The sequence below is a fragment of the Mixophyes fleayi genome, chromosome 3 (genome assembly GCF_038048845.1).
Source record: "Mixophyes fleayi isolate aMixFle1 chromosome 3, aMixFle1.hap1, whole genome shotgun sequence".
In the NCBI taxonomy this organism is placed as follows: Eukaryota; Metazoa; Chordata; class Amphibia; order Anura; family Limnodynastidae; genus Mixophyes; species Mixophyes fleayi.
The window spans coordinates 35,511,993-35,526,061 of record NC_134404.1 but is presented as its reverse complement, the minus strand read 5'-3'; the positions used below and the strand labels follow the sequence as shown (position 1 = coordinate 35,526,061).

General features: G+C 43.5%; 1 protein-coding gene across 4 annotated transcripts in view; it reads right to left on the bottom strand.

Annotated features, from left to right (window-relative positions):
- The window catches only part of ATAD2B (ATPase family AAA domain containing 2B), a 78,261-nt gene that overhangs the window by 45,663 nt on the left and 18,529 nt on the right, over nt 1-14,069 (bottom strand). For all 4 annotated transcript variants that reach the window (XM_075201367.1, XM_075201369.1, XM_075201370.1 and 1 more), the window contains exons 8-11: nt 13,953-14,028; nt 9,387-9,488; nt 7,936-8,047; nt 6,045-6,160 (exon numbers count right to left, since the gene is read on the bottom strand). In XM_075201367.1, the coding sequence (XP_075057468.1) occupies nt 6,045-6,160; nt 7,936-8,047; nt 9,387-9,488; nt 13,953-14,028 (406 nt within the window). The remainder of the gene's footprint in view (nt 1-6,044; nt 6,161-7,935; nt 8,048-9,386; nt 9,489-13,952; nt 14,029-14,069) is intronic.

Here is a 14,069-nt window from a genome sequence, read left to right as displayed (position 1 = left end):
GTGCTTTATCATTTGAGCTTTTTGAATGCATCTTATTTTTTTTTAAAAAAGAATATATATTTTACCTTAAGGCTTTATATATAAACATTCACATATTTGGATTTAGCGTTCTTTAAAGTAAAAAACGTAACAGCTGTTCGCTAATGGTTTACATTTAGTACTCTGTATTTAGACTATATTATACTAGATTTAGGGAAGTCCTCTCCTGCATAGACTTCAGAGTAGTCTCTTATCTACTGGTGCACGGTCAGCTATGTGCCTTTGTATTCAAGAGACGAATCTGTGCTCACAAAATGACAATATTTCAAAAGAGCCAGCAGATATTAGTCACCTCGCTGTACAGTCCAGTTCATGTGTCCGTACTAACATGTCTACTGATCCATACATGAGCAATAGTTTCACATCTGTGACCAGACAACTGTCATTTTTGCATGTAGTCTATTGCTATTTTTAAAATACAACAACTACACCCAAGTTAATCAATACGGGTGATTTGAGGCTACAATAAAGTGACTAGCGGCTACAGAGCCTAAACAGAAACAAGGCTTCATTTAATATTTGTGTTTCACAACAAAATAAAAATAAAAAGTCCACTCTGTAACCTTTGATATGGAAATGTTTTGCTTAAAACAGTAAACAAGCGTTTAAAAAAAAAATAAAAAAAAAATGACAGATCTGAAAACCTCAATTTTGATATTCTAAAAAGCTGGCGGAGACGAGAGCTCAGAAATGCATCATTGATCCGTAAAGTGAAGAGGAAAACAATAACTCTGCAACTTTTGTTCCGCTTAGGAAGACGGAGCGCTACACAACACACGGTAAACAGGCTTAGTCCCCGGCTCACTGAGCACCACATCTAATGACATAGCCGTGCCTGGGACAACGCAGGGCTGCACACATAAAAAGGTCACTGGATTGCTGGAGGTGTATGAAGCAGAAACTGAATCCGGAGAAAGGGCTCCAAGTTAAACAGTTTTGTCACTATATCTGGAATAAGAAGCTGCTTAGATTTTCTTTTAAACACTTTTCCAGACACTTCTAGGTGAATGCCAAGACGGAACGGTCTCTCTCACTTTATTAGTTGACTAATTTAATGAAAATGTAATTAGCATTTAATGGAATTAGCGGGGGCTATTCTGAATTAGTCAGGCCCCGTAGACTTGCAGCTGCCTTCACTGGCATCATGTCAGGTACAGGAATACAATGATACAGAGCAATGCTCTGCCTACAGCATCACCTGGAAGTTACAGAACAAAACCTGCTTCTTCCCCGGTGATTACTACAAATGTATTCAATAAATAGCACAATAGCTTGAATCTACTAAAAGGATTATGGGGACTGTACCAATAGATCACATCTCCTGCCAGTACAAGTCCTTGCAGCTGTAACGGAATTATAGTTTATTCTAAGCAAATCCGTTATCTACAATAAATAAGGGAACATACATACAGACATGTGGCGGCACTGTATAGACATTAGTGTACTGGTTAAAATATTTATCTGTCATGTATTTAAAACAAACCAACATGAACCAAACAGTCTAACGCTGCACAATACAAATAGGATTTTATGCAAGCACAAATTCCATTATCAGCGATAACACCAGCCCCCATCATCCTTCTCTATGTCATAGATTGGCTGTTACTGCAGTTCCTGTGACACAGATGTCATGTGATGAGTCAGAGCCAATGTACGGAAAGCTGGCAGGATGATGATGATACAGGCTGTTCCGCAGGAGCACAGTGAGCATGCTCCCGCCAGTACATGGGCTGTACACACCCTCAATGAAACACAACCATGTCCCGGGCAGCTATCAATATGCAGACATGTAAAAAAGTATACAGCTATAATAACTACAGCACAATACACATGCGGCCACTTCAGATATCAGTTGTATGTGCATGTAAGAAAAAGGAAGCGAATGTTGGAAATGTTTTGCAAAGCTACAATACACTAATCAACTTCCCTCTCATCTATCTATAGATCTCAATAGCAGGGATTAGCAGCCAGAAGGCTTATTACCCGGCTAGGTGATTGCTGTGTCTGTGGAGGGTCAATGTACAGCACATGTACACAGAAGTCTGCGTACGGCAGCACTGTACACCTCACTTATTATTAATGTAACCTACAAGGCAGTGTGACTATTAGCTTTCTGCTCTCAGTAGAACATTAGGGCCTGCCATAGTATACATTGATGGTATCTGACAGCTGATATGCTCCACTGGAAGTAATGAAAACTGCCATCATTACTAACCAAGTGAGATGACAGCAACTAATGGAGAAGGCACATGGCCAATCCAACCTGATCCGTCTCGCCATTATTAACGTTCAACTCCGCAGTCCCGAGCCATCTCTGGCTCAGGTAGAAGAGGGGATATTAATTGCCATATACCACCACTTACTGAACTACACACGTTTTGGTTTTTTTTGTTAGTAAAATGCACTGTTCAGTATTATCCTAACAGCGCGGTCATAGAGTAAAGTGGGATATAGCAACTGCCTCACTGGATTATAGACATCTGAAGCCACAGACTGTCCCCTAAATGTACCAACAATTCTTCAGCACAGTACTGCAGGTCAGCAACAACCAGCCAATGAGGGCAGGACAGATAATCTGCCCTCCAATCTAGGCTTGTCCCCCGCTTAGGACCAGGACAGACGACATGCTGGACACCTCCGTCTTGTGAGGCAGAACACCATCCTCTGTAGGATAATGTTCCATTCTGCTTTATATACACGTTGGAGGCGGATGGTTCTTCTGAACTACAAGTGTAATCTATTACAGGGCAGCTTTACAAGGAGCTCTTTATTCAGAGAAGGGCTTTATAATTAGCCATGTGTTATTCAAGCAGCTAATCCGCGCACCGTAGAGAAAAGGCTGAGCTGTCATATGTCCCCTCTGCCTGCTGATCGCATCTAACCGCAGCAGCTGCTGCCAGGAGATTTAACCCCGTTTCCCAATGGGAACGTTACACATATCTGAATAAGCCTCCTGTTATACGTGTCACCAACATAAGCCTGTATTTATACCGCTCTACATAAATGGCTTTACTGCGAGTCAACAGTGCCCTCTACAGATCAATGTGCAGATAGTCTCCTTCGCTGAAATACAGAAATATCTGTAAATCCACAGGCAGTACCGACAAGTACTAAGCAATCGTCACACATCAGGGTGCTCACCGTTACAAATTATTTGTATTGTTTAAAATAAAATCCTCAGGCTGATGTTTCCTGTTTATTTTCAGTAATCATTAGTCTATTTGAAGAATAGGTTTACTACTAAAATGTACTATATGACCCAGGCAATTTCATTGTTTAGCCTATTTGGCAAATAACCAGATTTTGGCTACATTTATGGGTGGATCAAACTGCAGAGAGTCCTTCAAATATCCCACATGCCAATGAGCCAATCATAACCATTTTTTATGATGAGTCACACACAAATATTACCAAACTGCGCAACTAAAATCGGCAAGTCCTGTGACCTTCATAAAAAGATTTGGTAGAATATATATAACATTAAGATGCACAGTAATATTATTCATAGCCTTTATCTTGTTTTCAGATTATAGAAATGGACAATACAAACAGAGTAAACATTACGGCTGCTGAAAATTCCTTTAATCAATCCAAATGCACAGAGGAGAAGCTCAGAAGATAAACAGAAAACAAAAACGGAGAAGAGTAATATTTGTAGGAACAACCTGAACACCGTAATGAGTTTTCTTTAAAATTAAATTTCTCACGGAGACATCTCAGATAAATGGGGTTGAGGGCAACATAAATATCTGCGACTTAACTCCTGCAGATCTGTCTGCGTACAACAGACCCGCTGTGTGTGATTTATGTCTTATTCATGGGTTTCTCTGCAGGTATTGTGTGGGGACTCTCAATGGATATATACACACATTTCTCTCAGTGTAATAGTTACATCTATTATAGTATCCATTACCCTCCACTGTGCCTGTGTGACTGAAGCCTACGGGGCAATATTACAGACCCCTGCTGTCACTGATACCGCCCCGAGGCTCGTCACCCTGGAGAGCATGAAATGAAGTGTGCATTGTTCTCATTAGACAGCCATCCAATCAGCGCTACTGACGCACGACACGAAGCATCGTACTCAAACATCTCCAACATTTTAACACCTTCAAAACAGGTGGTGGTCTCCACCCCTAGGACCTGTGTTCATAGTTTTGAGCTGCAATTTCCCATTCTACCCTAGTATATATTTTAGCTTTGTTTGTAACACATAGAAAATACATAGCTTTTTAACGCACACCCATTAGCTAGGGAAAACCAGACACAATTGGTTACTTTTATATCTTCAGAACGACCCTGGAAAGCCTTAATGTGTAAGTTTGTTAATGTCGTTCTCTAGTTACCCTGAATACAAGGGTACTAAATAGGTTAATAATGTTATAAGAACAGACATCTGACAGCATGAATCTAACAGTAACAGGACAGCTGATTCAGTTACGCCTTGTGGAACCTCATTTGGCAGTAAGGGGTAAACTGCTTTGATCGTTTTTCTAAAAATATTTAAAAACAAGAAAGCGCCATCTGTACATAGAGGACGCACACAATCACCTGACGGGTTTTGATCTGTACCACAATAGGATCTCTGATATCAGTAGTGACCAGTAACCTGCACAACACAAATGAAAAGGTCTCTTAAGTGCCAGGATCCTGCATGCACTATAAACACTGTACGCCAAAGAAGGTGGTAGGCAAAGCCAGGGGCGGAAAACATTATTCTATTTGTTGCATATAACCTCTAATGATGGTTTTAACCCCTCAATGACCAGGATAATGAATACCTTAATGTCCAAACTACTGAAAATGAATATTTAGATGTGCTACATTTACCAGGGATAACTTATTTCTTAGACTTTCATGGGGAATATGGTACAGATTAGTATCCTCTGTTATACCTTCTATATTATGAGCATTACATAGGAAAATCTATAATGTCTTCCAAGCAATTGCAGCTCCGATATATCCACAAAATGTACTCAGCAGTGTGCATAAGTCTTTATGGTGGAGTATAATGGTGACAGATAAAGTGTACTGGGGGGGTTACGATGGGTTTAAGTTATGTTTACTCTGCCAGTTATTCATGCATGTGTGACACTCCTGCATCATCGTCTATTTATATAGCGCCACTAATTCCGCAGCGCTGTACAGAGAACTCCCTCACATCAGTCCCTGCTCCGTTGTCACAAACAGAGACTAAGTACAATTTAATAGCAGCCAATTAACCTACCAGCATGTTTTTGGAGTCTGGGAGGAAACGGGAGCACCGGGAGGAAACCCACGCAAACACAGGGAGAACATACAAACTCCACACAGATAAGGCCATGGTGGGGAATTGAACTCATGACCCCAGTAATGTGAGGCAGAAGTGCTAACCACTAGCAACATCTGGGGAACACATTCCCACATTGCTGGGGTAAGAGTTAGATGAGCATCATTTACAATTTTTTATTATGATCTATTTTTTTACAGACAGCTGATCTAAGCCTAGCGTGCAGCTTAGCTTGTAAGATCATCTGTAATCGTGAGCTACATCTAGCAGACATGCCATATAACAATAGCTCGCCATTAGAAATGATCATACATTGCTGCAGTGCTGGGGAGACAGACTGCGCCCTCTACAGGCAAGTTCCGGTAGCATTATGACAATCATCAACATCATCATCATCAACATTTATTTATATAGCGCCAGCAAATGCCGTAGCGCTTTACAATTGGGAACAAATAATAATATAACAATACTGGGTAATGCATACAGACAGAGGAGGTAAGAACTCTGCTCGCAAGCTTACAATCTATGGGACAATGTCACCAGGACAAGTATGGCACCTGCCACGTGGAACATAGCATTCATGTGGAAGGCCACGTTTTAGTGTCCACGTGTCTGGGAGCCAAAGAGGCAGAGCATGTCAGTGTTTCCTCCCAAGTCATTTTATCAAAACAGAACTTAAAGAAAAAAAAAAAAAAAAAAAAAAAAGAAGACATCTAGGTGACCCTTCCACACTTACCTGGGTGGCTGAATCCTGAACTTCTCAAAGACCTCAGGGTACAGGAGGGGAAACACTACCATTTCTTTTAATGCATAAATGTGCTGGCTGAGACCTCCCACGCTATCAAACCGAACCTGAAAGAAGGATAGCGGCAGTCAGCACAGGACATGGTATATAAACATTGCAGTAGAATTATAATGAGCTTATCATTTACATAATCTGCAGCAACAGTGATTAGTATTACAGAGCCCCACTTCACATAGGGACATACAACATACACACACCCTGGGCTCTGCCTTCTGTGCCGGATTCTAGTGTATAATAAGTTATCTGGGTAGGTAAAGCAATATACAGTATAAGGGTAAATAGGAAAGTGCCCGTTTACATCCCACACCTTTCTTTTTTTCTAGACAGACATGTAGGAACTATGTGTGACCAGCATTATGGTACATATATAAGAACACTCGTTATCTCCAGTAAGTCAGTGAGTCACAGGGATAAACCCTATTGTCTGTGCACAGCATCTCTGTGCAAAGGTCCACAGCACTTGTACTAGGGGTGAGGGGGGATCGAGTGCAAAGGTCCACAGCACTTGTACTAGGGGTGAGGGGGGATCGAGTGCAAGGTCCACAGCACTTGTACTAGGGGTGAGGGGGGATCGAGTGCAAGGTCCACAGCACTTGTACTAGGGGTGAGGGGGGATCGAGTGCAAGGTCCACAGCACTTGTACTAGGGGTGAGGGGGGGGGGGATCGAGTGCAAAGCTCCTCAGCACTTGTACTAGGGATGAAGGGGGGGATCGAGTGCAAAGCTCCTCAGCACTTGTACTAGGGATGAAGGGGGGGGGGGGGGATATTGAGTGCAAAGGTCCACAGCACTTGTACTAGGGGTGAGGGGGGGGGGGGGGGGGGAATCGAGTGCAAAGGTCCACAGCACTTGTACTAGGGGTGAGGGGGGGGGGGGAAGGGAAGGGAGGATCGAGTGCAAAGGTCCACAGCACTTATACTAGGGGTGAGGGGGGGGATGGAGTGCGAAGGTCCACAGCACTTGTACTAGGGGTGAGGGGGGGGGGGAGAATCGAGTGCAAAGGTCCACAGCACTTGTACTAGGGGTGAGGGGGGGGGGGGGGGGGGGGGAGGGGAGGGAGGATCGAGTGCAAAGGTCCACAGCACTTATACTAGGGGTGAGGGGGGGGGATGGAGTGCGAAGGTCCACAGCACTTTGTACTAGTGCGGGGGGAGGGAGGGCGAGCATTTGGCTAGAAGAAAGAAAAGTTTTAAACACGAGTACGGCAGAGCCAAGGGGTCAATTGAAGGAGAGACAAAGCGATTACAGGCACCAGTCTTACTATGGTCTAAATAAGTCTGCAATAAAGATCAGTAAAAAGCAAAGATTTATATATAAATTGTGTCCAAATTGATTTTTTAATCTGTACACATACGTATATATACGTCTCTTACCACTCCTGTGCCTATTGGTATGTGCAGACAAATATTACTGAGCCCCAGTAGACCAGGTACATGGGTGTGAAAATAATAATATAAATGAAGGACTCAGGGGATGCAGTCCTGTGATTGGAGGACTCAGGGGAGCCGCCAATATGAAGTTACATTGTCTGAGGCGAAAATCATATGAAAGATTAACAGATGCAACAAATAACAACAACTGGAACCAAATAAAATAAAAAGTATACGGAGTTTCAGTGGAGAGTATTTGCTAACAAGGGAACTTGGTTTCCAGAGTGTAGTTTTGGGTGTTTGAATATGTATTGATGTATGGTGGATATTGCTGTTTGCATCTCTGTGCACCGGCGTGTTTAACACAAGACCACCAATCATTTCTCTACTTCCCATCCTGACCGGTTTAGTTTAGAAAGAGAAATATTGGGAAGACGGATGGGAAATACTTACCGATCGATCCAAGTTCATTGGGTCTACATCAGCCAAACTGGCGCCAACCTTCACCCTCTCCCGCAGGATGCCGCTGGCTAAGTCCTCAGCTCGGAGGTTCATGGGTAGACACCTATCACAGAGGAAGCAAGGACGCAGTCATTGTACCAGTGATAACACATGGGCACATAGACAGCTATAGGTGAGACACACAGGACTGTTTGGGTCCTATAACAAATCAGCCATTTACTAGCTGGTAAAATTGGGGTCATTGTTTTTATGAATGAATGTCCCAGGAGAGGATGCAGTAACATTATAAGATACAGATTAGGGCTACACAATAGCATGGCTTAGTGAGTAAGAGCAGGGGTGACTGACTTCCAGCCTTTCTATATAATCCTGTACAATCTTCCCCACACAAGACAGTACAGCTTGACTTATACCTTTTTCTTTTATGGTTATTATATACCTTTTCCAGTTTACCCACTGAGTAAGGCAAGTATTCTCCAATCCTCATGTAACAGATGTGAGTGCAGTCACTTACCCAATCCGCTGTCTGCTCTACCGGATACAAACTTACTAAGCTTTATTAAAGAAACATGAGAAACTTTCCTAATTTGGGACCTTTGAAACATTTTACATTGTAAAGATCCTATTAGAAAAACTTTTCGCCAGTGACTATGGCTTATTGGAGCAAAATGTGACAACCTCTTTAACCCCTTAATGACATCTACAATTCTGACCAGAACGAAAGTTACAACGCTGCTATGTAACAGTTACATGGAAAATAATCAGCTACTTTGTGTATCTATTGGATTTATTTCAGATCCTGCTTTCATTTGGTAGTGTAGTAGAATCAATATTTATCTGGGTAACAGATAAAACAAGAGACAGAACAAGTGGATTTTTTAATATTCAGTAGAACCCCATAGATTCAACCCTACATTTGTTTTATAATATGTGAACTGTATTATGGGCAGGGGCGGATCTAGACATTTGTCCTACCCGGGGCGATTTTAGGGGGGGGGGGGATTTAGGCCCCGCCCCCTTTCTGATGTCTAAGGCTGCCGACGGCTGCACAGTATGTGCAGGTCCGCTCGGCAGTGGCAGTGTGCTGTCCCGCTGCTCTGATTGTGTTCAAAACACAATCAGAGCAGCCGGGCAGCACACTGTCACTGCCGATCGGACCTGCATAGTGTGCAGCTGTCGGCAGCAAGCCCCTGGTAGGGGGGGCGATCGTCACTGATTATAGGTGTAATGTACTTGTGGAACATAAAAATAAAATGTACAAATGTAGGTTTCTTATTTTTTGCCTTTACCACACTCCCTTTTATTCAACTTTGTTTTAAATAAACTATAAGCTTACAAGACTAGCGGGTAGCACAGGCTGCAGCCCTGTGGCATTGTCCCAGTGAATGTAAAACAACCTTTCATTTATCTAGTTTCCTGATTGATCCGTCGTGTGTTGGTACCTGTTCCTGGCCTTAGCCATGCTCTTAGACTTTCTTCTTTCAAAGCGTTCTTCATCGGAGGAGGAGGTGGTGTCGCTGCTGTGAATCGCATGCTTCTTCCGTCTATACAATACAAGACAGCCTCTTTACACTCATACAAAGAGAGTTACACAATGGGGAAAAAGGAGACATTTCAAGAGAAGTCTTCACTTCAAAACACTGCACATATCACCCCTTCATAATTATAATCTGTTGCTTTAGAGAAATAGAAAAAAAAAAGTTAACGCAGACTTGTCACCAAGTCCCCAAGTATTACTGTGTAATACACAACACCTTGTACACAATAAAGCAAGTAGAAAAACTGCCAGGAGAGCACTGTTCATTCAGCAAGTTATACAGTGACATACTAACCTACCACACTGGCTGCACTGCACTCACACCGAGAGCATAGCCCATCATCCAATCATATACTAACCTACCACACTGGCTGCACTGCACTCACACCGAGAGCATAGCCCATCATCCAAACATATACTAACCTACCACACTGGCTGCACTGCACTCACACCGAGAGCATAGCCCATCATCCAAACATATACTAACCTACCACACTGGCTGCACTGCACTCACACCGAGAGCATAGCCCATCATCCAATCATATACTAACCTACCACACTGGCTGCACTGCACTCACACCGAGAGCATAGCCCATCATCCAATCATATACTAACCTACCACACTGGCTGCACTGCACTCACACCGAGAGCATAGCCCATCATCCAATCATATACTAACCTACCACACTGGCTGCACTGCACTCACACCGAGAGCATAGCACATCATCCAATCATATACTAACCTACCACACTGGCTGCACTGCACTCACACAGAGAGCATAGCCCATCATCCAATCATATACTAACCTACCACACTGGCTGCACTGCCCTCACACCGAGAGCATAGCCCATCATCCAATCATATACTAACCTACCACACTGGCTGCACTGCACTCACACCGAGAGCATAGCCCATCATCCAATCATACACTAACCTACCACACTGGCTGCACTGCACTCACACCGAGAGCATAGCACATCATCCAATCACATACTAACCTACCACACTGGCTGCACTGCACTCACACCGAGAGCATAGCACATCATCCAATCATATACTAACCTACCACACTGGCTGCGCTGCACTCACACTGAGAGCATAGCCCATCATCCAATCATATACTAACCTGCTACACTGGCTGCACTGCAGTCACACCGAGAGCATAGCCCATCATCCAATCATACACTAACCTACCACACTGGCTGCACTGCACTCACACCGAGAGCATAGCACATCATCCAATCACATACTAACCTACCACACTGGCTGCACTGCACTAACACCGAGAGCATAGCACATCATCCAATCATATACTAACCTACCACACTGGCTGCACTGCGCATTCACCGAGAGCATAGCACATCATCCAATCATATACTAACCTACCACACTGGCTGCACTGCACTCACACCGAGAGCATAGCACATCATCCAATCATATACTAACCTACTGCACTCACACCGAGAGCATAGCACATCATCCAATCATATACTAACCTACCACACTGGATGCACTGCGCTAACACCGAGAGCATAGCCCATCATCCAATCATATACTAACCTACCACACTGGCTGCACTGCACTCACACCGAGAGCATAGCCCATCATCCAATCATATACTAACCTACCACACTGGCTGCACTGCACTCACACCGAGAGCATAGCACATGATCCAACCATATACTAACCTACCACACTGGCTGCACTGCACTCACACCGAGAGCATAGCACATCATCCAATCATATACTAACCTACCACACTGGCTGCACTGCACTCACACCGAGAGCATAGCACATCATCCAATCATATACTAACCTACCACACTGGCTGCACTGCACTCACACCGAGAGCATAGCCCATCATCCAATCATATACTAACCTACCACACTGGCTGCACTGCACTCACACCGAGAGCATAGCCCATCATCCAATCATATACTAACCTACCACACTGGCTGCACTGCAGTCACACCGAGAGCATAGCACATCATCCAATCATATACTAACCTACCACACTGGCTGCACTGCACTAACACCGAGAGCATAGCACATCATCCAATCATATACTAACCTACCACACTGGCTGCACTGCACTCACACCGAGAGCATAGCATGTCATCCAATCATATACTAACCTACCACACTGGCTGCACTGCACTAACACCGAGAGCATAGCCCATCATCCAATCACATACTAACCTACCACACTGGCTGCACTGCGCACTCACCGAGAGCATAGCACATCATCCAATCATATACTAACCTACCACACTGGCTGCACTGCACTCACACCGAGAGCATAGCACATCATCCAATCATATACTAACCTACTGCACTCACACCGAGAGCATAGCACATCATCCAATCATATACTAACCTACCACACTGGCTGCACTGCGCTAACACCGAGAGCATAGCCCATCATCCAATCATATACTAACCTACCACACTGGCTGCACTGCACTCACACCGAGAGCATAGCCCATCATCCAATCATATACTAACCTACCACACTGGCTGCACTGCACTCACACCGAGAGCATAGCACATCATCCAATCATATACTAACCTACCACACTGGCTGCACTGCGCACTCACCGAGAGCATAGCACATCATCCAATCATATACTAACCTACCACACTGGCTGCACTGCACTCACACCGAGAGCATAGCACATCATCCAATCATATACTAACCTACAGCACTCACACCGAGAGCATAGCACATCATCCAATCATATACTAACCTACCACACTGGCTGCACTGCACTCACACCGAGAGCATAGCCCATCATCCAATCATATACTAACCTACCACACTGGCTGCGCTGCACTCACACTGAGAGCATAGCACATCATCCAATCACATACTAACCTACCACACTGGCTGCGCTGCACTCACACTGAGAGCATAGCCCATCATCCATGCACATACTAACCTACCACACTGGCTGCACTGCGCTTACACTGTGACAGAGCATAGCCCATCATCCATGCACATACTAACCTACCACACTGGCTGCACTGCGCTTACACTGTGACAGAGCATAGCATGTCATCCAATCACATCCTTTAAAACAAGCTGAATGTATAAACTTTGCATTTCAAACATTCGTTGCCAATTTAAAAAAGCGGTATTTATTTTCCCAATCACTCAGTTGAATGCCCTGCTCCATACCGCCCCACTCATTCCTTTCACCTACTCTGCTGAAAGGTAATTAGTAACAAGTTGGCTATGACTAAGTGCTGCTTCAGGTAAGGTGCAGGGAGATAATGATTAGTTCATGCCAGGCGTCCTATCACCATGCTTGTGACCAACAGCAGCAGAATTCTTCACAAGGGAAAGGGTAGATGGAAGAGGATTAAATACTTTTTGGGCCATAAGATATCTTATTTTATTTAGAACTGTGTACGGTTTACAGCAAATTAAAAAAAAACAAAAAAAAAACAATTATCCCATTTAGTGTACCCCCTTTTACATATTAACCATTTATTTTCAGGACATACCTGTGCCAATACCAAGCATGCTATTTTAATAAAGCAGTAATTTCCTTGGAAACTGGCAAACATTACAAAAATGCTGCTTGATTCCTTCAAGTCCATTAACTGAGGAACAGATCAGAATCCAGTGCAAAATGCTTTCATGGTAATAACGAGTAGGAAGAAGAAACTAAGCAGCTAATTGCAGACTTCAAAAACATATTCTTGCCAGAAGCACTCTCCGAGCCCTGGCCTATAATAAAAGTATTAGGAATGCGAAACAAACCAAAGTAATGGCATGTTTTTAGAAGAGACCCGAACTAAACAGTTTACAGAAATATTGTGTATTAGGATTGCCTCTGGCAAAGTCTTGCTGCGAAATTAAGAAAATTATTAGTGCTTTGTTCCTTTATACAGCAAATCTACATCATAAGTGTTTCATTAGTATGAAATGCAGGAACAAGTGTCACAGTAAGAAAGCTTGTGGGACCAGGTGAACCGGAAATGACAGAGATCAGTCCTGAAGAAGACCTGCCCTCTCTTATAGAGTCATTGTCATGATTCTGACTAGGTCTTAGCACCTGTTATATGCATTCTTCAAGGCTCGGGAGACATGGGCGAGCAGGTACCCAGGGCTAGAACGTAGAGCATTAGAATGATAAAAGCAGCAGAGTATTTCAGCTCAACCTCCTCCTTATGTATGAGGGGCATTCAATTCAGTGCGAGGTCCTCACCCCTGTTTATTATTACGAGAAATATTTATCCTTAAGTGTCTGACATCTAATGCTGTAAAATCAGAAGAAACTAAACAAGCATGCAGAATGTTATAGCCGAGGGATTGGCTTGCATTCTCCTAGTTAACAGGACTTGCCAATTTACACACATTGTAAAATCAGATGTGCAGGGCTTTGCTAGTTGAGTTTGTGTCCTGTAGCATTCACATTGTGTTATATCCGCGAGGTAGGGCACATGGGCGAGGAGATACCTACCGGATATGGCTTCTTCTTGCAGGAGATCTGTGTGTATCAAACAAAGTGCTTTGTCTTTTCCTTTGATGTGCTGGCTCTAAAAACACATGAAAAATAAAGCAGATGTATAATACGCCT